This window comes from Gorilla gorilla, chromosome 10 (genome assembly GCF_029281585.2).
Source record: "Gorilla gorilla gorilla isolate KB3781 chromosome 10, NHGRI_mGorGor1-v2.1_pri, whole genome shotgun sequence".
Lineage (NCBI taxonomy): Eukaryota > Metazoa > Chordata > Mammalia > Primates > Hominidae > Gorilla > Gorilla gorilla.
Window position 1 is genome coordinate 47,292,446 of NC_073234.2, and position 23,974 is coordinate 47,316,419.

The window sequence follows — 23,974 nt, forward strand, 5'->3', positions numbered from 1 at the left end:
ACCCTCACCCCATCCTCAGCTCTGAGAAACAGGAGGAGGGAGTGGTGGAAATAAAGTCATCAAGCTTAAATGGGTTATAAAGAAGTTGAAGGAAGCTGAAGACTTTGTAGTGTAATAAGAGGGGAATCCTCATTGTAACGACACTGAATTATTTATGCGCCCTTAGAAAGCGAGCATAGTTTTCACACATACATAACAGATCGTAGCACATGGCTCGGACTGCCCAGAGTAGCTAAGCCATAAAATTTATGGGGGATGTAATTACCCATTCTCGCTCGTAAATCCAGTTCAATTGTGCTAACCCAGAGTCGCTCCTGGAGAGAGAGGGGGAAGGAGAGAAAGGAGGACGGGGGCCAGAGGGGGCCGAGGAGGGTGGGGAGCGCTAGGGAAGAAGGGAGGGAGGGGGGGAGCAAAAAGCAAAGTTGCCTACCCGTGCTAACGTGAATTTTTTTCATCCATGGGTAGACTATGGGTTGCTTGCTGGCGGCGCTGGAGGGATGGTCGGGGGCTGGCTGGCTGCAGGCTGGCGGGGCTGGGGACGGGGAGGCGGAGGCGCCTGAGAGAGGCGCCGGCTCGCAGAGCGACTGTGATTTCTCGGGGTGGTGGTGGCCCGCCTGGGCCGGCCCGTGGCCTCGCGAATTGCCCGGCCCCTGGAGACTGGTGCAGCTATACTGGCGCTCAGGGTAGCTAGGGCGCGGAGGCGGTGGTGGGTACAGCTCCTGGTGGTGATGCTGGAATCCCGATTCCCTGGTCCGGCCGTAATATTCCGGACTGTGTTCAGGGATGTAGCTATTTTGCGAATATTCTTCGCATGGAGGAAATTTCGGATCGATGTAGTTAGAGTCCATCAAATACGAGCTCATGATCATTAATTTCTGGAGTGGAAAATAATTTTTCTCGCTTTGTCGTTTTTCTGCTCCATAAAGCCCTCCTACTAGCTAGCGACCCTGTAAAGTTACTTTCACCATGTGACTCCGCCGGCCAATCACACGGAGCAACCCAGTCCCCGGATAAGGAACCGAATCGCTTTATTCAAAATGTATCCAATTTTTTTGTGTGTGTGGTGGTGGTGGTGCTGGGGGGCGGGGGTGGGTGGTGATGTGGGGTTAGCTAGCAGGGGTTGGGGTGCCCCCAGTGCACATCCCGCCAGACTGACAACCCTCCCCTGCAAAAGGAGATGGGAAGCTCCCGGCTCCCCTCCAAAGCCCGGGCATTGGGGGGCTGTCGGGAGGCAGTGATTCAGCCCCCGCCCAGGGTCTCCCCTCAGGCCTCTGCTGGGCCCCGTGGGCCTCGGCTCCTGAGCTTTTCCAGAGGTCTCCATTCATGGCGATCGTGTCTCAGTCTGTGTAGGTCACGGGGCAGCGCCCCTCTTTCGCAGGAAGAGGAAGTTGAATGAGGACTGGAGTGGATGTTGGATGGGGAGGGGCCCAGGCTGAGCCGAGGAGGCTGGAGAGCCTGGAGTGCCCCCCATCCAAGGATACCAGAGTCCAGCCCCTCTTCCCCATACACACTCACCCAACCCTCTGGCCATGGGGCCGGCGAGACAGGGTCCCAGCTGGACCAGGCAGGTAGAGGCAGCGGGATGCAAATGATTCTGACGTCATTTCTGGAGGTCTGGGGGTTGAGCCCCCGCTGAAGAGAGACAGGAAGTGGTTGGCAAAAGCAGAGTTCAGAAGTCTCGCCTTCCCCTGCTACCCACTGACCCTCCCTGCCCCAGCCCCAGAGCAGAGGATCTCTTCTACTGCTGGCTTCTGTTTCCACTCCCCATTCAGCCCGGCCTGCTATTTTCTAACAATTATCTCCAAGGAGCTGGGGCAAGGAGGAGAGCTTTCTGCCAGGAGTCAGTGCCCTGTGATGGTGCCCAGCCAAGACCCTGAGAGTTCTTTCTCTGTCCCCACAGAGGGCAGACCTAGCTAAGAGGGAGGCCTGTGTGGGTAGAGCCTGCTTGCTTCTGGCTAGGAGCTGTATCCATGTAACACGTGTGTTTACATGTAAACATGAATTCCTAAAGGCCAGCTCCAGGCTGCTTTCCAAAAACGGAAGGCTAAGCTCACCAAGTTGGGGAGGCACGGCCAGCCTTGGGGGTCTCCAGCCCATTCACACCCCCTGCTCTCTCTCTGCCGCCCACTCACAGTAATACTCTGATGGAGGGGGGTGACAGAGCCGTAGAGGAGGGAGGGGGCCAGGAAAAGCTGCTTTCCTAACCACCACCCCCCCCCCAGCTAGGGGTGGTCCTGTCATGCCACCGATTCCAATTAACTGATCGCCCATAACTCAGAGTTGCGGGGGGTAGCGGAGGGGAGAGCCCAGGGAGGGAGCCGGGTCCCCTTGTTGTACTTGATAACAATTATAGTTTAAAATCATAGCTTGCCAGGGCTCGGCTATATTTTACTTGATAACAATAAAAGTGACACATAAAGTTAACTGTTTATGTTTTATTTATTAGACTAAATCTGCCAGCGGTGGTAGGAGCGCTTGCCTCGTCGCTACAGCTTTTATAGGGCTGTAAAACGTCATAAATCAGTCTCGCGGAATCGCCCGCACTCTTTGTGTCGGCGGCGGCGCAGGGCTGGCGGCCGCTGGCTGCCTGCTCCCTCCTTTCCACGAAAAGTCGTAATGTGATTTTTTTCCCTCTGATTTTATTATTATGATCGCCGCCGTGATTAGTCAATCTACCTTTAATTCGCCGCCCTACGCTACCTCCTCTCAGCCCAGCCTGGTTGACACTTGAATAAGTACCTGTTAAAACGGCATAACAACTATTTGAGGGTTTAATTAGAACATCTGCAATTAAGGGAATGAGGAGGGGAAAGGGAAAAAAAATAATAAAGCCCTTGTGAGAGGGAGACTGAAGGCAAGAGATTCCAATCCTTTTCTCATCACCTTTGGGGTGTTGGAGAGGGTCCCCACTTCCAAATTAGGGCTTCCCCAAAGGGCTGGAATGAGAGGGAAGCTGGACCCACAGCCGTGCCCAAAGGGTGCGGATTCCCGCCTGGGCCCTCGTTGCCTTCCCTCCTCCAATGCTTAGGCCCCCAGCCCCACCCCAGGCTCAGCAGGGCCAGGGCTTAGCTCCCAAGGAGCTGGTGCTTGGTGGTCCCTGAATACTCTCTCTCCAAGAGGACAGTGTCCATCCCCACTGTAACCGGGCCAGGTGAAGGAACAGGAGTTCCCCAGAGGCTGAACGCCTCTAATGGAGATTCCCAAATTCTCAGAGTTGGCTGAGAACCCTTGCCCACTCTTGTCCGGAACTCTCTGCATGTGAGGACAGGCTGGTTTGGTTGGAGAGGAACTTGAGACTGTGAGTGAGGGGGCGGAGGAAGGCTACTGCTTGGTTAATAGTGGTTTGGGTTGTGTGAGGGTTGTCTTATTTTAATCACTGGTGGTGGGGGTGGGTTCATTATAAATTGCTGGAAGAGGGCAAAGGGAAACCAGTGCTGAATCCTAGTACCTAAGTCTGAACTGCAGTCCCAGATGGCTCCACCGGGAAGTCCAAAGCTCAGCAAACTTTGGTGCCATGTGGAGAGGGTTGATGAAGAGGGAGGAAACCTTCCCAGCCCCACTCCCAGTCTCCCTTCTAGGCCTGTACCTGGATGTGGCTGCCTCACCTGGAAAGGTGAGCTGTGAGCCTGACTCTCGTCCTCTCAGCCCTCACACTCACATTTTACCATCCGTGCCCTGACGCTAACCCTGTTTTCTTCAATCTTCACCCTCCTGTACTTGTTAAGGAGTCCTCCCCAATATGTTGCCTGTCACATCCCACCCCCGCCAGGTTTCTGAGCTTCTGCAGGTGGGTCAAGGAGACTGACTTTGGGCCAGTATAAGTGGTAGACACAGAGGGTTCAGATGCCCCCAGCTGAATGTCAAGTCTGTCTTTGGTTATTATGGTTAACATATAAGCGTGCACACTATTAATATTTATTAATATATTAAATGCCTCTTTATGCAGCTATAAATATGTAGAGTTTTCATTCCAGGTTCGTGCAGCTAATTCAACATGCACATCCAGAAAGTGAAATCTCCAAGATTCCCCCAAATGTGCCCACACTCATCTACATCATTTACAAAACAACAACAGCAACTCTCTTTGGGCTCCTATAGCTTAATAGCAAGGAAGTCGCCTGTCACATGGGTAAAATACCACACACATACACACAGACATTTTCACCTGGATATTATTACAAGCACAGAAATAAAATCCGTTGGAAGGGCTTTTGCACTTAGCAATGGCTTAATTGGGAGGGGGTGGGGGTACTAAAGCAGCTCTCATCTGTGATGAATCCTTGTATCTGGTCCTGTCTTCTTTTGTGTTTCACCCTCCTGCCTCCCGCCTTGCTGGCCCAGGGGCTGCACCTCTGCCCTGTCCTCCACCTTACTTTGCCCCAGTTTTATTTATTTTTATTTTTTCTGACCACCTTTTGCCAGCATCCAAATGCTCTCTGCAATTGCCCCTCCACCCCATCTCCTTTCTAAATCTCGATTTGGTTTCTCTTTCGGAAACATGTTTCAGTACAAAGCGCTTCCCTTCTGACATCGCTGAAGAAAAATATGTGTCCATTGTGTGTGAGGCCTTATTGTGCCTGGATTACCATACTGACCGTTGGATAACCCATATTCCTCCCCTCCCCAGTAACAAGCTGCCGGCTGAGAGAGCTCAGCGGCTCCATAGATTCTCTGCTGCATTAAAATCGTACCCCTCTCTGATTTTTCCAAGGGAGAAAAATAAATGGGTGAACCAATTCAGGATTTGGAGGGCAAAGGGAAGGAAAATGAGGGTCATTCCTTTCCCTACTCTTTGAAATGCAGGGTTTATGTGTGTGAATGTTGTTGTTGTTGTTGTTTTAGGGATTAAAAATTGCAACATGTCTGTTTCCTTTCACTCATATAAATTGACTTTTAGATGGTATGCAATCAGGCAATTCATTTCACTTTGATTTTTTTTTCCTTTGGGCAACTTGAAAACCCCAAACTAAATCAAGGCTCATAGCCCATTTTTTTCGTGTGTGTGTGTGTGTGTGTGTGTGTGTGTGTGTGTATGTGTTTGTCCCTTTCTAATGCCAGCAGCCAGGGCTAATGTATGCAAAAGAATATGCAAATGCTTAATTGATTTTTTCTTAAATCTCTTGTCAGTAAAAGTAATGAATTGGTCTAAAATGATTTTAATAACCTGGATGTGTCACCAGAAAATACTCAACCTTTTTTCTTCTCCTGGAATCGCTTATAGTCTCAAAAAAAAAAAAAAAAAAGCAATCATGGAATGTTAATTTGCCCCCCTTTAAAATATTAAAGATGAATTTCTCTTGTTTGTTTGGAGACCATAGGCAAGGTCCTCTCATGGATTTCTCTTGCCTTGCCTTGCCTTCCTTGGAATTCAATTTTCCTCAAATCTCGTTTAAAGTGGCTTTTTAAAAAGTGGCCGCATTTTAATATTGGTTAGACAGAGTGACCTGCATTTCACCTCGGGTGTTTGACTTGTTCCAATAGGTCACTGCCATGGGGTTATTGATGGGGAAACTCCATTGAAATTTGTCTCTTCGCAAATGGCCTTTAGATCTTCCAGCGAGTTCAATAACTAGTTATAATGTGGAAGGGGAAAAATGAAGGCCCTGGGCTAACGAATCTGATGTTTCATTTTTATGCTGGAGAAATTGTTAGTTAGAGGTTGGGTTCCCCACCACCTTCCTCCCTCATCCCAGCCTCATTGACCCCCACCCCTCTTCAAGACTGCTGGATGATATCCTTTTTAAAACTTGGTTTGGGGTGTCCCTTGCTAACTTTGATGCAAGCTTTACTTCTTATTATGAAAATTGTTGTTGTTGAAAATTCTGATGTGTGGATGCAGGAACCTTGTTGTGCGGCAGGTTGGTGACCTGAATTTCTTGCTGGGGAGGGGGACTTTTATTTTTCAAGGAACCTAAATGTGGCTTGAAAAGATCTAGAAATCAGGCTGGCCTTAGGTTAGTTTACGGAGGGGTCCCTGGCCTGGTACTCCCAGTATTAAAGAGATGACAGGAAGCTGGAAACACTTTTAAGAGTTTATGAGGGTATCTCAAAGTGCCTTAATCTGTTCTTGGCCTCTGAACTGCCAGAGACCCATGAGATTTAGGCACCCAAGACCAAAGAATGCAGAGACTGGGAAAAACTAAGGATAGAGAGAGAATTCTACAGTAGGCAAGGGAATCCTGGGTCCTCTCCAGGGTCAGCATCAGAATTCATGAGGACTTGGTCGGGTCACCTCTGTTGCTTCACAAGAAGGGTGCTCCAGAAAAACTCAATTCCCAAAGACCGTGCATTTTAGTAAACTGGAGAGAGCCGAGGAAAAATAAGTGCGGTGATGGAGATTTTATAAGGGTTCCCTTTTTCTGGAGTTTTTAAGGGAGGGAGAGGAAAAGGCAGAGGAGAGGATTGGAGGTCTTTATTTTATTTTCCCCAACCATAGTGAAGTTGGGGAACCCTTGACTCCTCCAGAGAAACCTCTGTGAGAAAGAACTTTGGAAAGCGCGGTCTCCTGGGCTGACCCAGCCATACCAGATCATTACCATGATTAACCTCAATAATAAGATCTTCCCCTCACAAAACACAGCTCCCGGTGTGCCTTTTTTTCTCTTCCAGGAACTGTTCTTTCTCCTTTCCAGCCCAAAGGGGTCCAGTTTGCTCAGCCCCAAGCTCTCCCTTTAATAACCCCGTCTGCCTCGCACACCCCTTCCAAGCCTCGGCCCATAGATCAGAGTCTTTCCGGGCATGCCTTGAATCCTGGGTTGGAGGAATCAAGGCCCAGAGAGATTTCTAAGTGCCTGAAACTGGGGTGTCACCTCCCTCCATCCCCTCAAACCCAAAGGCAGCATCTTGATGCCATTCGGGTTCGCAAACTTGCCTTGGCAAAATCGTGGCACCAGTGGGATCTGGGGAGCGGCCTTCAACTGCAACTGCGCGTCTCAACCCCACAAAAATGGGAAAGTCAGAGAAGGGGCCATCGGAGGCTTCAGGGTCTGGCTTGGGAGAGGGCACCAGAGTCTGCTCTTCCTAGCCAAGCGGGAATCAATAGCGATGTGTTATAAACTTCCCCGAAGCCCCTCCGCGCGCTCTGGTCCTGGCGGGCGAGCCACGTCCCTAAGCCGCTCGCCAGCCTCGGCCTGCACGTTGGCCGCCTCCTCCGAACCCGGGACCCCCAGCCTCGGGCTTCGCCCCCTCCCTGTTTTAATTACGTGATTGATTTCCGCTTTGGCCGCCTCGGGACGCCTCTGCCTCCGACTGTTTAAATCTTTCGGCTCCCTTTTTATATTTCCGAGTCCTCCCGGCGGGCTGTAATTTAGAGGCGGCCCCTCGGCGGCCGGCGCGCACCTCGCGGCCTGGGTCCGGGGCGGGCTTCGGCCTCGCCCTACATTCCAACGAAATGGTTCTGCCGCGGTGCTCGGGCGACCGGCTCTGCAGCGGCCCCGCGGCGCGGGACTCTCAGGCTGTGGTCCTGCCCATTCGCTTTCTGAATTATTTTGTGCTCCATTATTCTCTGATAGGAAAACGTTCCCTGTGTGGGTTATCCCTTCAGGCCTGGCCTCAAAGCTGGGCTCTCCGCGGTCCTGTGCTTTTCTCCTCCCCCGAATGAGGTGTGTGTTGAAAGGTCTGGATTGAGCCCGGAGGAAGCGCGACGCCTGGCTCCAGGCTTGAGGTGAGCTCGAGCCCCTTCGCCTCAAACACCTGGGCCCTGCGCTGGCGGGCGAGAAGCACCAGAAGAGATGCGAATTCGGCCACAACTTTACGCCAGTCAGCGCGAGAGGGACCACAGGGCTGGCGGTCCCCACTGCGGCCCCTACCCCGCAGTAGGCGGTGGATCTGACTTTCGCTCCACAGCCGAGGCCCCCTCGCCCTGGCAGCCCCAGCGGGCACCTGGCAGCAGCCTGGGGTGGCTGCGCGCACCTCCGCCCGGGAACATGCTGTTCAGCCCCCCTCCACCCAAGGGATTGAAGGTGAGGCGAAGGAAGGGAAAGAGGGGAGAAATTGATGAGAAGAGTAGACTTAGGGTGGGGAGAGAAAGGGGAAGACAAGAAATGAAGAAAAGGAGCCCCTTCTCCCACCGTGGCTGACTTCTTTCCCTTTCTCTTTTTCCTCCCCAAACGGCTGGTTTTCCACTTAATCTCTCATTTATTTACAACAAATAAACATTGCTCTGCTTATTCTACCACGTTGTGTTCATTCTTTGATCTTTTCTAACGAGGCAGCAATGAGTTACTATTAACTGTATATATATATATATATATATATTTCCCTCAAGGAGAGAAGGGGATTGGGAATGTCTTTCTGACTGGGAAGAAGTTCAGTGACACTTGAGTTGGCCACAACCTTCTCCCTGTCCCCTGACCTACGACACCCCAATACTTGTCCCCCAGGCCCCCTCCCCCACAGCAATGTTGCCGGGTAAATAAGAGTCCGCCTGCCTGGTTATTAGGATTCTGGAGACGTTGGCATCTGTAGCAATCATTAGTCAAAGCCGCGGAAGCCAAAGGAGCCGAGAAGTTGGACAGAAAAAATCTTGGAAATGATATACAGGAGCCGCGGAGGCATCAATCCCAGCCGATAAGAGCGGGGCTGCTGGGCGCAAGGCGGCCGCTTAATTGGGCCCTGGGCACCGAGAACAACTGGGGAGGAGGAACCTATGGGTTGTGCAGTAACCCTGGCATCATTTGGGCACCCTATAAAAATAGTTGGGGACTTGATCCCTTTTCCCCCCACATTTCAAAGGCCCAGTGGGGGGTGTAGGGAGATATACAAGCCCCTGTCAGCCTCTTGCCCTGGGGATCCAACAGGAACTGGGCTGGAGGACTCTCCTCTTTCTTCTCTCCCCCTTCTTTTTAGTGGCTACCTTGAGAGGTAGGGAGCCTCGGCTTGGATCTCAGGTCACAAAGGCAGCCTGGAGGCAGTCTATGACCCCTAGAGTAGGTTTTCGAGGGACAGATAACTTAGTGGGACTAGATTTTGGAGATGGCCTTGGAAATAGAGACAGAATTACTTGCTTTAATAAGCCAAACATCCAAAATATATTTGTTCCCTACCCCCACTCACCTAATATCTTTGTATATCACAGACACAGAGATAGAGAGGGAGACAGAGAGATGCAGTAAGTTTAAGTCCTTCTAGAAGGGAGATCTATGCCCCTATACACAGATGCATGCATTATGAAACTATCTCTAAACATATGTTCAAACATGTAAGTTTTTCAGCAAAAATGCAAAGACTGTAAAGATCTCTAAATATGTAGCTTCAATATGTAGCTATTTTATGGGTTAGGATCCTTGCATAAATCTAGATAAAATTTTCAAAATAGACGTTGAACACACACATAGTTCTTTCCAACAAAGAAAAAAATTTCCAAATATTCACCTAGGTGTTTCAAGAGAGCTGTACCACTACATCATAGCATATACATCCAACCACTATAGAAAGATTGGTAAAGTGCACACAGGAATTTGACCGAGGACTGTTATGTTCACTAGGGATCTATAAATCTAAAGATCTATAAATCTGCATTTAAATGTGGAACAAAAAGGAATATAAAACATACATCCTGATATAGACATAGAACGATCTATAAATACGTTTTCACATATATAACTATGGGAGCGCTCAGCTCTCTGTGAAGATTATTTGCATGGAGTCCTAGGAATGAAGAGGAATCTCTTGTGGGTTTGGGGTATCCCAGCCCAGGCTTCTCTGAGAAAGAAATGAGGGTGGACTAGAGCCTTCGCAAGTGCTAAGAGGGCCCGGAACTCATATAATCTATGACATATTTCCAGCATATAGGGGCATTTTGCTGGCAATGAATATAAGCCCTGATGCCTGGGCCTGAAAGCTTCCTGACCTGATCTGGCTTGAACTAAGGCTGAGTTAGAGGGCTCTTAACTTTGTTTTCCTTCAGCTCTGTAGCCCCAGGCACAAGCGAGGGACTTGCCAGCCAGGGGGTGGGGGATCCTTAGGAGGGGAAGACTCATTATCATTAGGAAATGGAGCTATTTAGGTAAAATATATTGTTTGTTTGGTACATAGAGATGTGAGAAGGCTGGGGGCTTACACGCACACACACACAAACACACACACACACACACACCTGCACCCATCTTAATTACAAAAAAACCCAGTGACAGACTGCAGAGTTTCCTCCATTCATGCGGTACATGATGGGGTTCCCCTATGCCCCCCTGCCATCTCCTCTTATTCCTAGCTCCCATGAACTCTCTCTTATACATCTGAAGTTCTACCTTGTCAAAGGGGGTTTGGGGCTTGGGGAAAGAGTGACAGGGAGAGATCAGCCCCAGAACAGAAGAGTCCTGATATCTACAGCCAGGCTCTGAGGCTATTTACCGTCAATGTTAGTTCCTTTGTGACTGAGGGGTTGGGGGACCAGGGACTGCATGGGCAAAAGGAAATGAAACGTTGCATTATTTTTTAGGGGAAAACTTTGAGGGAAAAAAAATCACCAATTAGCCTTCTAAAAAAGAAATTGGAGTCAGAGGATTTTGAAGACTCCAGATGCTTTGTTATATTTCTCCTTTAGTTTACTGGGGAAGGGAGGCAAGGAGGGGCCTCAGGTGGGCTTGGGGAAGTGCAATCCAATCTGCCAAGCCAGCTTTGGGGGAGAGTGATTTACAAAGCAAAACCTCAGATGCTACTTCCTGAGAAGTCACCAGATCAAAACACCCTACTCTAGGCGTTTATGACCCTGTCTTTACTCCCAACAGGAAAAGCACCCTCAATAAAACCTCAGCCCGTGCCCCCATCCTCCACCCAGGGGATGGGGAGAGACACAACATAAAATGAAAGACCTGACCCTTACTACTCCCTACACACACACACACACACACACACACACACACACACACACACACACACACACAGCCTGTGTTTTCCAGCCAGAAAGTTGACTTTTAAAAGAAGTATTTACTAGACAAGATTTATCTCTAATGTCTGAGCAAGGGAGCCCTGAGGAGTTTGGAGTTTGAGCTTGGAACAGAAGGAGAGGGGGATTAGATCAGATAAGATTCTGGCCTCCTTGGACCCTCCATGTCTCTTCAACTCCCGACAACTCAGTCTGGGCCAACACAACACTGAACATCACAGAAAGCCTGGCTGCCACCATCCCTGGAGTCAGCTCTAGCGTTTGGGTTTTCCAGAAAGGCAGAAGGAAGGAAACTCAACAGCTGCTCAGGGCTTGAGGGGTGGGGGTGGGGTGGGGAGGACAAATGGTTTCCAAGCTGGGCTGACGGGAAGAATGGAGTGGGAGGGAGGAGTGGGAAGTTGGTTCCATGCTGGTTACTGTGGTCCAGCCCAGGCTTCTGATCTCTACCATACCATCCTTGGGCACATATATGTATTTCTGTGTGTTCAGGTATTCTGGTGTTCAGGGCCAGGGGCTGGGGGAAATGAGAATCTTTAGAGGGCAGAACCAAGCCTGAACTGCCTCTCTGAGACCTGTGGTGCAGAACCGAAAGGATCCTAGGTGACCAGGCTACACATTTCACCCAGCCCATATGGGGTTGCAGATCACTGTAGAACTTTCTCTGTACATGTGTACAGATGCAGAGAAGCAGGCTTCTCCCTGCACTTGCTCCCCAGCATGCCTGGAGCAGTGGACCGGCTCAGGGCCCAGCCTAAGTGTTCAACCTCTTCTCATAGGTGCTAAAATGTGGTCCTTAGAGGCTGAACAAGGTCCTGCATAACCGAGTCCAATTTTCCCAAGTCCCACATTGCACACCCATACCGCTTCCTCTGAGGTATCTCTGTTCCCTTTTTGCCTCTCAGTGAACCTTAGGATTGGGAGAGGGAGATGATTACAAGGGTTGTATAGGCCTCAAAAATAAAGAGATTTGTATCACCCAAGTTCCTCAGCCCAGACCTTGTCTGGCAATTCCTTGGGCTCCTGGAACCCCATCAAAGCAGCTAGCGGAGATATTACCAGTACAGACACACCAATGTGGGTCACAAGGAGCCAATAAAAGTGGGGAGGGGTAGGAAAGGATATGACTTTCTTGGCTGTCAAACAGCATCGTCTTCTCCTTAAATTGAATCCTTCACCCCAAAACCCTAGTTTGGCACCCTGATTTCAGATTTTCTTTCTCCTTCACCTCAAAGGGCTTCAGGGGCCCTAGTCCCACTAAAGAAGAGGCTCAGGGTGGTGGTGCTTGTCTTCTCAGCAAAAAGGACCTAATTAAATCCTAGAACAATGATGTTTCAGCATTCCCCCTCTCAAAAACTCAGTCCAAAGCAGTTACAGACAGAGAACAATAGTCAAAAAGAGAAAGTTTACCTAGATATTAGGAGGGGTCGAGGCACTCATAAAATCTCTTTTCCCAGTGCCTATGTGGATAGAACCAATCTCCCCCTGTCTTTGTTTCCTAACTCTTCATGAGATCTGGTACCCCAGTGTGAGAAGTCCACATTGAGGGTGAGAGTTGGTCTCCAACAATCTGCCACACCATTCACTGGGGAAGAATAAGTGTGTCCTTTAATTCTAACTCATAAAAGAGGCAAATGGGGCTGGCCGCGGTGGCTCATGCCTGTAATCCCAGCACCTTGGGAGGCCAAGGCAGGCGGATCACTTGATGTCAGGAGTTTGAGACCAGCCTGACCAACACGGAGAAACCCTGTCTCTATTAAAAATACAAAATTAGCCGGGTGTGGTGGTGCACGCCTCTAATCCCAGCTACTCAGGAGGCTGAGGCAGGAGAATCGCTTGAACCCAGGAGGCAGAGTTTGCGGTGAGCTGAGATCCCGCCATTGCACTACAGCCTGGGCAACAAGAGTGAAACTCCATCTCAAAAAAAAAAAAGAAAAGAAAAGAAAAGAAAAGGCTGGGCGCGGTGGTTCACACCTGCAATCCCAGCACTTTGGGAGGATAAGGCGTGTGGATTACCTGAGGTCAGCCTGGGCAACATGATTAAATCTCATCTCTGCCAAAAATACAAAAATTAACTGGGTGTGGTGATGGGCACCTGTAATCCCAGCCACTTGGGAGGTTGAGGCAGGAGAATCACTTGAACCCAGGAGACAGAGTTTGCGATGAGCCAAGATTGTGCCACTGCACTCCAGCCGGGGCGACAAGAGTGAAACTTAGTCTCAAAATAAGTAGATGGAGCAGTGTGATTGAAGGTAACTTGAAAAGTGAGGGCTCAATGATTTCTAAGAAGAGCTGCTCTTTTTCTGGCTTCTCATCCTTATCCTTCCCACCTGGCCTGTGGCATTTGTCCCCAAACCAGCTCCATCCAGAAGACAAACAAGGAGGGGATTGTTGACAAAGCCCAGCTCAGTCCGGACTATCCTTCCCATTCTTGTACTCTTAATGCCCCCAGGGGGGTGCTTAGAGGTCCAGGTGCCAGAGTCCATCAGAACTCCTGCCCCTTAGCTCAAAGAGGGCAAGAGATCAGGAAGAGAAGGGGAGGAGAACCCAACCAGAAAATTCACTCTGAAACAAAGCTCTAGAGAAGTGGCTGGGGGAGAATGCCTCGGTCTGGACCCAGCAGTGGACTGGCTCAGGGCCCAGCCCAAGTGTTCAGGAAACACAAGCATTTCTGTCATAGCTGTGCACTCCCTGTGCCATCAGATGCTCTTACTCAGCAATAGTTTCTCGCCTATTGCTTGTTCTTGGCCTAATCCATGTAAACTCAAACACTGAAATCCACACCTTCAGTAGCTGTACCTTTTGATGGCTATTGGCCAGGACATAGGATCATCACCTAGTCTATTATTATTATTACTATTATTATATCCTGTTAAAAGAATGGAAAGGGAAGGGGTTTAAACAAATCCATCAACTATTTAATGTGGAGAGTGAGGAAAGTCGGAATTCTCTGTGCTCATTCCTTTCCAGAACCCTTAACTAGCTCAAAGTTATTCGACAAACGAAAGGTACCAATCAGAACTTTCAAAAAATCTCCACTTTTGCTCCCTTCCCTAACCATGCCTGAGGCAGTCTGATAAAGCTAATGGCTATCGGAGCATTTCCAGAAAGAGAAATCAAAAGGGCTCTCCTCTCACCCCACCTGCCCTCATGAAAATCAGAAGAGAATGAATACTTGTAAGTGTATGGGGAATAACCACAGCCAGAATTTGAATTCAGGGCTGGAGTTCATATCTGCATTTGCTCTATAGTCTAATTTAGAATCTACACCTACAACACCCAGAAAATTGGGTAGAATCACGCTGGCGAACGTGGGAATAATCCAGAGGATGCCCCCACAACTTCACATCCTTGTGCATTTGAGATTGACTCCCAGATACAACTTTGTAAGCAACTGAGGAGACAAGCCAAAGACTCCTCAGAGTTGGTTCAGGGACTGACAGAGGAGGCTAGAATATGCTGGGTATCACTCCAGCCTTCCAAATCTGAGATAGGATAAACCCAGGAGCTAAGGCTGTGGTGGGAAGGGAGGGAGGGAGGAAGGAACAGGGCCGGATGGCACGAGCGAGACAGAGACCCAAGTACTTTTTGCTGATTGGTTGGTGGGGACCATGTGACCCTGCTTAGTGCATTTCTGATTGGTTGCTTGACCTCTCCTTGGGTTAAAGTCCTAGGAACAAAATTAAAAGCTTCCCGGGTTGGCTGGAAAGCTTGGCACCTGATTGCCTGCCCATCCTCCGCTCCAGAGACACTCCAAATTAGGGTTTGGGGTAGTGGGTGGGAAAACCAAGAATTTCAGGCCTCCTTTGTGTTTGTCCTGTTTCCAGGTGGAACTAGAAACTTTTTAGAAAACAGTAAAAAACTGAGGCAAACTATTTGAGGGGAAGGAGAATCAATTATCACAGGAAGAGGGGTGGTATTTAAATGGAACTTTTGAGCCTAAAGAACAGAAAAGGGGGTGAAGAAGTCATCAAAGAGCTCAAGGGACGCTGTGTAAATCTTTAAACACCCTCGAATGCCCGTCTACACAGAGAGGAAGGGAATGGGACTGAGATTTGGCCGAGAGTCAGGGCGGGTGTCAGGGTGGAGTCTTGCCTGGGTGTGGGACTTCGGCCCTGGCTAAATTCCAGGTTAAAGACCACTGCACTCGCTCCCTAGAGCCCTGGGGAGGCTGGAGGGAGGGGAAGAGTCAAGTTACAGACCAAGAGAAACTCCCATGTCTCCGCTGCTTGGATAGGAAAGTTTCCAGAAACTCTCAAAATCACAGACTAGAGGGAAGGAGAGAGCCAAGAAGGACGAGTAATGAGGAAGGGAGAAACTGATAATTAGTTTTTTCCAATGCGTTGCTGGAGAGAATTCCCTGGGATCCTAGGAAAATAAAGGTATCAGGGAGGAGGGTGGGGGAGGCTGAATCTTGGCCGAGACTGAGGCCCTGAGGGATGGCGTCAAGGGAATCCTCCATGTCGGGTTCCCGAGCTCCTCATGCAAGTGAGAGACCCCTAGACTGAAGAATGGGGCTCAGCTAAGACTCCCCATTTATTTGGGCCTCTGTGCCCCCTTCATTCTCCCAGAGTCTGCCCGCTTCTCGCTTCTTCCTCAGTCCCTTGAGCAGCGGGGGCGAGGCTAACAGCATTCCCTCCTCATCCCCCAACAGCACCTCTCCACAAAGCAGATGCCCAGACACCGCTGCTCCCCAGGCATGCCCCCCTTCTGGAAGGTGCATATCTGGCTCACTCCCTCTCCTCCCCACCCTTTTCTCCCAGCCTGGAGGAGTTGCACCTATGGGTCTGCTGGCATTCAGCCCTGCTTCCAAAGTCCTGGCTATTCATGGCTGGCCAGTACAGGAGCCTGAATTCACATGTTGTCACTTTCCTGGCTTAGCTCCCGGTGACGCACAGGGAGGGATAGCAATCGCAGGTGTGGAAGACACGTGCCTCTCATGCCCAACGCCTCTGCTGCTCCTTCCTAGAAACCTGAAGGGCGCCCTAGCCTGAGGATTGACCCCAGGGTGCAGTGCTCATATTGGGCCCTGCTAGCTCCATCCCCGAGGGGCTACTCTGTCCTTAAGGTTGGGGGACTTACTTTCCCAGCCTAGCAAAGACATTGCCTCTGCTCCCTCACCCATTCAACACACAATTACACTCCACTCACAGCAGGAACCTCTAGGGCTCTTAGAGCCTAGTTTTATCTGAGGCAAGGGCTGGGAATGCCAGGAAGACCCAAGCAGCTAGAAGGAGAGGAGGAAGCATGAAACCACACTGGCTTCAGACGGACTAAGATGCCAAACTACGGAGGCTGAGACAGCTGCCCATCCAAGCCTGGTAGTGAGGGAGGGAGGGGGCACTCTGGGACCTCTGGGTTCAAACAGCCACCTTTGAGATGCTTTTGCCAGTTCAGGCAGCAGTAGCCTGTGGGCATAGAAGCCACAAAACCCTCCTTCCCTGCCTTTCTCCCCAGTTTCCCACCTTGGGCCACTGGCCAAGGGCTGAACTCAACCCTCCCTGGAACAGTGGGCCCCAGAGGCATTTTGAGCTTGTGTCTAGAGTTTACATACCCGTACAGACACCAAACACCCTTGTTGCTGCCGCTTGCTTTCTTCTCAACTGAAAGGGTCAGGAAGACCTGGCAAAACTCTAAACAACCAAGGCCTCTCTACCCCAGTTGACTTGCAGTCAGAGAGAATAAGGAGTGGGAAGGGGAGGGCTGCTCAGGGTAGACAAGCTCCCCCATCTTCCTACTTCCCAGCGGCTTTTTCTGCTGCTTCTTCTCTTCTCCCACCCCAGCCTGGGAAGGCCTTTTCCCCCTCCCCCTAACAAGTGGGAGCTGCCTTCTCTCGAGTGAGGGGGATGGTTAGGTAAATGGGAGAAAGGGTCTGAGAGAGAGAAAGAGAGAATTAACTCACAGCGTTCGCCTGGGATTCATTTGCGAAGATGTAACCTCTCTCACCATCGTCCCCAGCGCCGTAATCCCCTCTAACTGCCAGGCCCTCTGTCCTAGCATTAAACCTCACCAGCAGCTGCGTGGCTGGACAGTTAAGATTATATATGATGTAAATATATTGTGGGTTTGTCAGCTCTCCCTACACCATAAAACTTGGTTTAATGATATCACGTGGTCCCCCAAGAGCCACTCACGGGCTTGCCTTCAGGCTATTCACATAAATAACCTCCAAAAGTTTCAAACTCCTAAATTCACATAGAAGCCATGCCTATTTCTTTAATGCTCAGTTACACTAAAAAGCCCTGGTGCTGTTCCTTTGCCCCACCCCCACATCCCCCTTGCAGGGTGGAGAGGGGGGTGAGGGTGGATCCTTATTTATTTATTTACTTACTTATTTCCATAAGGACCTGTCGCCTTCGAGGTCGTGTTGATCTTTTTGTCCTCTTATTTTTTCCTCCTCTTTCCTCTAATTGCTCAGAGTGGGCCGTGTCCCCCCTCTTCCCACTCCCCCGGAAGGTAAGTCATGCTTCTTCCCCTTCTTTCTTGCTGCCAGAGGGGGTGGGTTCCAGGGCAAAGTGGAGAGGTAGGCTCCATGGTCTCTGTTTGCAACCCAGAAGCCCCCTCCATGAACTCCCCCAGAGCAATGCCAGACCCTGTTACCTGGAAATATGTTCTAGGAGGCTGGCTGGTGGGGAAACTACCCCAGGCCCCAAAGCAGAAGCCCCTGTTCAGGGAGAAATCAGGGATCTGGGCCTTATGCACCCCCAGCGTTGGGAAGTAGGTACAAGGCCTCTGGCTTGGTTGCCGCCGCTGACTCCCGACGATGCTGCAGAAGCCGAGGCTAGTGCCTGGGCAGACCTGCAGATTGTGACAAGAAGGAGGAGGGCAGGCAGGCACTCTGTGTCTACTCAAGCCTGGCCAAAATGAGTCAGACCTTCAGCTCCTCCAGGGAAGGAGAGGCCCAAACCCTGCCGGGAGGAGGCAGTCAGTGCACGGTGGAGCTGGTGTGCCCTGCCTGGCAGCTCTAACCAACATTGCCCCTATCTATGGCAAAGCCCTTGGTCTTCCCCCTGGGGTGGTGCGCCTGTCCCCTGGGGAGGAAGCACAGGGCCTGGGCAGCCTGGGAGGCTGGAGCGGGCGGGTGCGGGTGCCACAGCCTCTTTCTTAGTTAACTGTTACCCACCGGAGACGCCAGTGCTTCTCCACGCTTCACTGCTCACCCAATAGTTTTACTCAGCATGGAGAAAAAATTAAAATAACTCCCTGAAGAAAATTACACATTTTATTTCAGAGAGAGAGAGAGAGAGCACTGGTCTGGGTTGACTGCTGTGTGCAAGTTCAGGAGAGACAACAGGCGCCCTAACCTGGCCTGAGTGCAGTGCGAAGGGGAAGGGTGGTAGTTGTGGGCACTGTTCAATAAGCATTTGTTGAGACTGCCTATGTGCCAAGCATGGGGTGAGGAAAGGCTCTTGGGTCTTTTAAAAAATGACTGATGGGTAGCTTAGGCAGTGGGATGCAGCGAAGTTAGTCCTTATAATAAATCCAAGGAGCATCAGCATTAATAATCATAAATATTCCCCTGCTCCTCCCCAGAGCCTCTCTGCTCCCCTTTCTTCTTGGCTGCTGGTGCAATCCCTTAGCCAAGCTCCAGACCCTCACCCCACCAGTGTGGGGGGCCTAGGCTTGGCTCCAGGAAATCACCCTGTTGTGGGAGGTGGGAGAGGAAATGCAGTAAAGTTTTATGGACCCTTCCCACATTTGTTTCTACTGTAAAGTGCTTCCTCCCCCAGCCCATACCAGGAGCCTGGAGAAGGACCTGATCCTCAGACACTACCTGAATTATCTGCCTCCTCCCACCCCCACTTTTAACCCATCCTCCCCTCCACACAAAATCCCAGAGACTGAGATAAATGATGGCAGACAGACGTGACTCCAGCACTGGTCTATGCAGCTCCTTTCCCAGTTAATTGTCCTGCATAGCCTGAGGCCCTAGAAGGTGGTGGAAACAGTCTGAACATTTCCTGCCAGGCTGATACACACTGCAGATTGTCCTCCCTGCTCCCTCTTCCCCAGTATCTTAGATACTGAGGCACACCTCCTCCAACTCTCCCAACACCCCCTTACCAAGCAATACCACCTCTCTCTAGAGGCCCTTATGAGACCAAATGGGTCCCTAGAGTGAGAGCTCAGCCCTCCCTCTATGTCCAGCAAGGCCTCTCAGGGACCACCTAGGCCCAGGAAAGATCTTCAGAGGCCCAGAAGGGCCTAAGGCTGAGCACGGCGGAGCCACTGGTTCCTGCACCACAGCTTTGGCATACAGTGGGGGCTGCTGCCAGTCCAGAGGCCTCATGGAGTGCAGAGGCGTGAAGGCCTTGGACAGCCACAGCATGGGAAAAGCCAGTACCCGAGGCCTAGGTGCCCTTCTCTTCCCCCAGAGGCTCTTGTTGCAGCCAAGGAACAGGAAAGGAGCTTAATTTCACCTCCCTCTACTGACTGCCCCTAGAAGCTAGAAAATTTTTTAAAGGGGTGGCTTAAAGTTTGTGGGTCTCCTTCTACATCTCACAGCCCATTTAGACAATTTTACCCAATACATGCCCCAAACAGACAGGAGCCACTGCATCTTTAGTCCTGTTCTCTCTTTATTTGATATGACAAAATATAGTTTCAGGAAGGACCCAGAGTCAATAAATAGTTGGACAACAGCAATGGGTCAGGAGGGCACAGAAATTCGTGGCAGGGACTATGGGACAGCAAAGGGCCTCTAGGACCACTTGCTGGGGTCCAGTGCCAGGAAACCCCAATAGTTGAGCTAGCTAGCAGGCTGGGGCTGCCGGCCTGAGAGGGCATGCAGCAGGCGCAGGCTGGGGAGGTTCCCGGGTTTTAGGGGGAAGAGGTTGTGGAGATAAGGTTTGGAAAGCATAGAGCAACTGTGGGGGCCCTAGGCCGATGCTCTCCTTTCATATGCAAATCATTCATAAGTGAAAATCTAGTTTAGTCGCTACAAGGAAGCACCCCGAGTCTAGGGCCAGACTCTCGCCAGCCTTTGGCTGTCTAACCCGTCCAGCCGGGAACAAAGGAGAGGGCGAGGTTAGAGGGTCCGGCGAGGGTCCTGTGGCGCGGGCCGGGCCCACCTTAACTCGGGAGGGCCGCGCTGAGGCTGGGAGCCGGAGAGACGGCCCAGGCCAAGGTTCGTTCTGCGCCAGCCTGTACGCCGCGGCCCTCCGGGGAAGCCCTACGGAGCTTGCCCTGGGCCCCGGGTACCGAGCTGAGCCGAGCTGAGGGGAGATGGGGCAGCGCCGACAGCCCCGCGGGAACCCTGGGTCGGTAGGGATGCGGAATGCCAAGGAAAAGCGCTTTTGTCTGTGGGGCCCGGGAGCCCAGTGCTCCAGCACCTGCCCCCGACCCGAAATATAGAGAGGAAAGGCGAAAAGGAAAGGCGCAGGGACAGGAACAGGCTAAGGGGCGCGCTCTGCGGGCCTCCCCCGCTGCCTCTAAAGAGCTTCTTTGCTTTTCATTTTGGAATCTTTCTTCCACTTCATCCTGCGGTTCTGGAACCAGATCTTGATCTGTCTCTCATTGAGACACAAGTTGTTGGCGATCTCTATGCGCCTGCGGCGAGTGAGGTAGCGGTTAAAGTGGAATTCTTTCTCGAGTTCCAGAGTCTGGTAGCGCGTGTAACTGGTTCGGGACCGCTTGCCGTCCGTCTCTGGAACATAAACCCCACCCCAAGCCAGGAAGGGGTGAATAACTTGCAGCGGTCCCCTGTCGCCACCCCAGCCCAGGCCCCCACCCGCGGCCGGAGGGAGAGGAGGCGAGAGCCGCAAGACAGGCCACGCGGGCCGCAGGCGGGCCAGCCCAGCCCAGCCCCGGGAGAGGCGCCTCCGCCCAGGCAGGAAACTTTCCACCGCAGCCTTCACTCTGCAGCCGGAGGGGCTGAGTGGGGGTTGGGGGGAAGAGGGAGACCCAGGCTCGGACCGAACAATAAGCACCCTCGAGATCCGAGCACCGGGGACCCCCCTCCCGCCCCTCCCGAGTCGCTGGAATCCTCCGGAGCCGCAAGCGCCGGCGGAGCCGGCTCCGCAGGGGAGGGAGGGAGGGAGCCGCGGGGGGATCCCCGCTCTGGAGCCCCGCGCTCCTCACCCTTCAGATCCCTCTATTTTTTTAACTCCCTCCCTCTCCCCCAAAAATTGAATATTGCCTTTTATACACGTTTTGTTCCTATGATCCAATTATGTCGTCGTAAATTTGGGCGCACACAGCCTCTAAGCCTTTTAGTGGACAGTTTTACGAGCCATTGATGCCTGGATCGTAAAATTTATGGCCGCAGGTTTTTTTTCTTTATTTGCCCCGCATGGCCTATAAAACCCAGGCGGACCCGAGCGCGCAAAATGAAGTCCTAAAGTTTACCGTGGCTCATGTGCAGTTTGGTCATCCACGGGTAAATCTGTGGCGGGGCCGCTGGCTGGCTCAGTCCGGCGGGCTGCCCTGTCTGCGCCTGCTCCTCTTTGATCTCCCCACTGCTCTTAGCTCGCTCCTCCAGCGCCGGGCGAGCCGCCTTCTGACTGTACATCCCGGGGTTCAGAGGAACCGCTTCGTCTCTGCCCGGAGCGTGTCCCGGAGCGGCCGCGGCGCTGCAGGCTGGGCGGTCGGGGTGAGCCCGGGGGTTGGCAGCCATGTCTACCCCGTGGAGAGAGTTGGAAGGCGCAGGCGGTGGGAAAGTGATGCTTAAGTCCAATCCGCCGTAGCAGTACCTGGATGCCTGCACCTCTGAGGCCGATCCATAGTTCCCACAAGTTTGCATGTTATAGGCAGGGATATTGGGGCTCTGCTTATAGAATGAATTGGCTACGTAGGAGCTCATGGCGGGGAGGGCCCAAAAAAATTTCTGCACCCTTTTTGATTAAGGGTGATTTGTGACTCTTTGAAGTTGAGGGGTTTTTTGTTCTCCAAAGTGGACAATTTATAGGTGGAGATATCTCTTTCTTTATCCTATGCGCTCTTCCCAAATAAGGGAGCCTTAAATAGAGTCACGTGACTCGAGCGGCCACTCATAAATTTGGCTTGATGACCTCCGGGAGGTTAGTGATGGAAGCCGGCGAAACGCATCTCGATATGTTGGCAAAGCCCAACCAAGGGGGAGAGGGAGTGAGAGAGAGAAAGAGGGAAGGGGGAGGGGAAAAAAAAGGTTCTTGGAATTGGGGGTAGCCGGGACAACAAGCCCACAGCGACACCTGGTGCCTATGTGGGGGAATTGCATCCTGGAGCGCCAGCTTGCTTTCCGGTGGCTGGATTTCCTACACGGTGAAGGAGAAGCTGGTTGTTGGGGCAACCCCTGAGCTAGCCTTTTAAATTCTATTTAAAATTGGGAAAAGATGAGGCCCCACTTATAATGCACAGAGTGCTTTTTGTAATGAAAGCCCCGTTCTCCCAACCTCCAGGGTCTTCCAATCTTCAAAAATGGCTGAGGAAAGGGGATTTAGTTAGGTAAGGTGGCCTATGCCCAGGCTGGAGAACCAATGGGGTTTAACTTAGGTTCCCTAAACCAAAGGTAGAAGTCCCTTGCCTCTCAGGCCCTAAGGCCCCACTACTGCTGAAGAGGTGCCTATCAGCAAGAGAAAGTAGAATTAGCTTCTGAAGAGGTAGACAGGACGCCCAGGAGGAGGGATCCTGAGTGGTCAGAACAAGATAGGGGGGTCATGAAGCTGAGGGCGTTGCAGGCTGTTTGGGATGGATCTGGAGGTGAGGAGCCAGGTGGAGTTGGCTAGACCTCACCATGCTAGGGTCCCCAGAGTGGCAACAAGGCAATTTTCAAGTGTGTGTGTGGACATGGACAGAGCCAGCCAATGGTCTAGAGGACTGCTCTGTCTCCCTGTGTGCGATCCTTATGTGGTACCTATGCCAGAGGTTTTAGACAGAAAACAGATGTTAATTGAGGACATGGAGAAGCAAGACTGAAGCCTCCACAAATATTACGTGAGCATGGCAGAGGAAAAGGCCCGTTATGTGCCCTTTGGGGAAAAGGTCTCTGGGCTAGGCTTTCCAGGGACCTGAATCCATAAGGTCCACAAGAGAGCAATTTCTGAGCTACCAAGAGGAATGGGGCGGACCTGGGGGGTGGGCAGGGCATGCGCCTGGGTAGCCTTCGCAGGGTGTCTGCAGCCATTCGGCCCCATCCTCTTCCCCCGTAGCCCCAAGTCTCATACTTCCCTGCCTGCTTCTTCCCAGGAAATCTCCGCCCCGCCAGGAGAAGGCCCCCTCCTCACTGGTGGAGGCGCTGGAGGCGAGGGTGGGGGCGCTGGAGGGAATCTGAAGGGCCCGGAAAACTCTGGCGGATTTTTTCCCTCCGGAGACCCCCCTCAACACCTCTCCCTGTAGGCCCACTCAGGTTTCTCTGGCCAGGCTTGGAGAGAGAAGGCCAGGGTGATAAATGGTTAGGGTCCGGCTGCGCTCCTCACCCGCCTCTTCACCCGTTTGAGGAGAGAAAAGTAAGGAACCAGCCCGGCTGGAGCTGTAATGAAGAAGGAATTTTGTCCCGGCCACGTCAGGAGTCCCAGAGCAGGCGAGAGTTCAGTTTCCAGGCTTTCTCTCTCGAGATGTCCTTGAATCGCTCAATCCCTGCCGACAGGGCTCCAGTCCCGCGGTCTTCTCTTTCCCTCCGCTCTCCGCCTCCGCCACGTTTCGCAACAGCCAGCTTGGCGCGGGCCTGGGGCTTGCTCTCACGGCGCCCCCCGCCTCCAACTCCCGGGAGTGGGTGGAGGAGACCCTGGTGCCTGGATAGTGCTTCCTTACTGGTCTTTCGGGGCGCCTCGCGGTTCGGACGCCGAGGACACCGGCTGCCACAGGCAGGAAGAAAGGCCTGTGTGGGGTTGGTGCCCAAACCGACTGATCCCGGCTCCCCCCGCAACAAAATCCTACGCGGCCTTTTCCCGCAGGGTGTGTGTGTTGCTCCGCGCAGGGAGCCCAGAGAGGCCTCCCAGCCCCTCAGTGCGATCGCGAGAACGAACAGAAGGCCGGGGCCGGGCGCCTGGGCTCCGGGGAAGGCGAGTGCAGAGGGCTGGGGGCTTGCAGGGGGCCGGCAGGCGCGGGAGCGCTTGGAGCCTGCTCCAGCTCTCACCCTGAGGCCGGCGGGCGAGCGAATTAACAGAATTCCCG

General features: G+C 52.0%; 2 protein-coding genes and 1 non-coding gene across 9 annotated transcripts in view; all 3 read right to left on the reverse strand.

Moving 5' to 3' along the window:
- HOXC4 (homeobox C4) overlaps positions 1-23,974 on the reverse strand; it is a 61,063-nt gene that overhangs the window by 1,191 nt on the left and 35,898 nt on the right. For 2 of the 7 annotated variants that reach the window (XM_063693939.1, XM_063693938.1), the window contains exons 2-3: positions 1,516-1,632; positions 431-875 (exon numbers count right to left, since the gene is read on the reverse strand). In XM_063693939.1, coding sequence (XP_063550009.1) covers positions 431-869 — 439 coding nt within the window. In that variant the 5' untranslated portion in view covers positions 870-875; positions 1,516-1,632. Of the gene's footprint in view, positions 1-430; positions 1,633-2,054; positions 2,184-23,974 lie in introns of those variants that run through there. The other 5 variants (XM_063693934.1, XM_063693933.1, XM_063693940.1 and 2 more) reach the window with 4 other exon arrangements.
- On the reverse strand, positions 19,444-23,733 carry HOXC5 (homeobox C5). The gene is made up of 2 exons (XM_004053256.5): positions 21,230-23,733; positions 19,444-20,528 (listed from the first exon to the last, which is right to left on the reverse strand). The coding sequence occupies exons 1-2, from the start codon at positions 21,681-21,683 to the stop codon at positions 20,314-20,316; spliced, it is 669 nt and encodes a 222-aa protein (XP_004053304.3). The 5' UTR covers positions 21,684-23,733; the 3' UTR covers positions 19,444-20,313.
- MIR615 (microRNA mir-615) lies at positions 20,776-20,839 on the reverse strand. Its single transcript, NR_162082.1, has one exon. It is a non-coding gene; the product is annotated as a microRNA mir-615 (primary transcript).

Coding starts and splice junctions, on each gene's coding strand:
- HOXC5 (XM_004053256.5), bottom strand. CDS start 21,683: ATGAGCTCCTACGTAGCCAATTCATTCTATAAGCAGAGCCCCAATATC. Junction 20,529..21,229: donor CAAACTGCACATGAGCCACG/GTAAACTTTAGG, acceptor TTTATGTTCCAG/AGACGGACGGCAAGCGGTCC.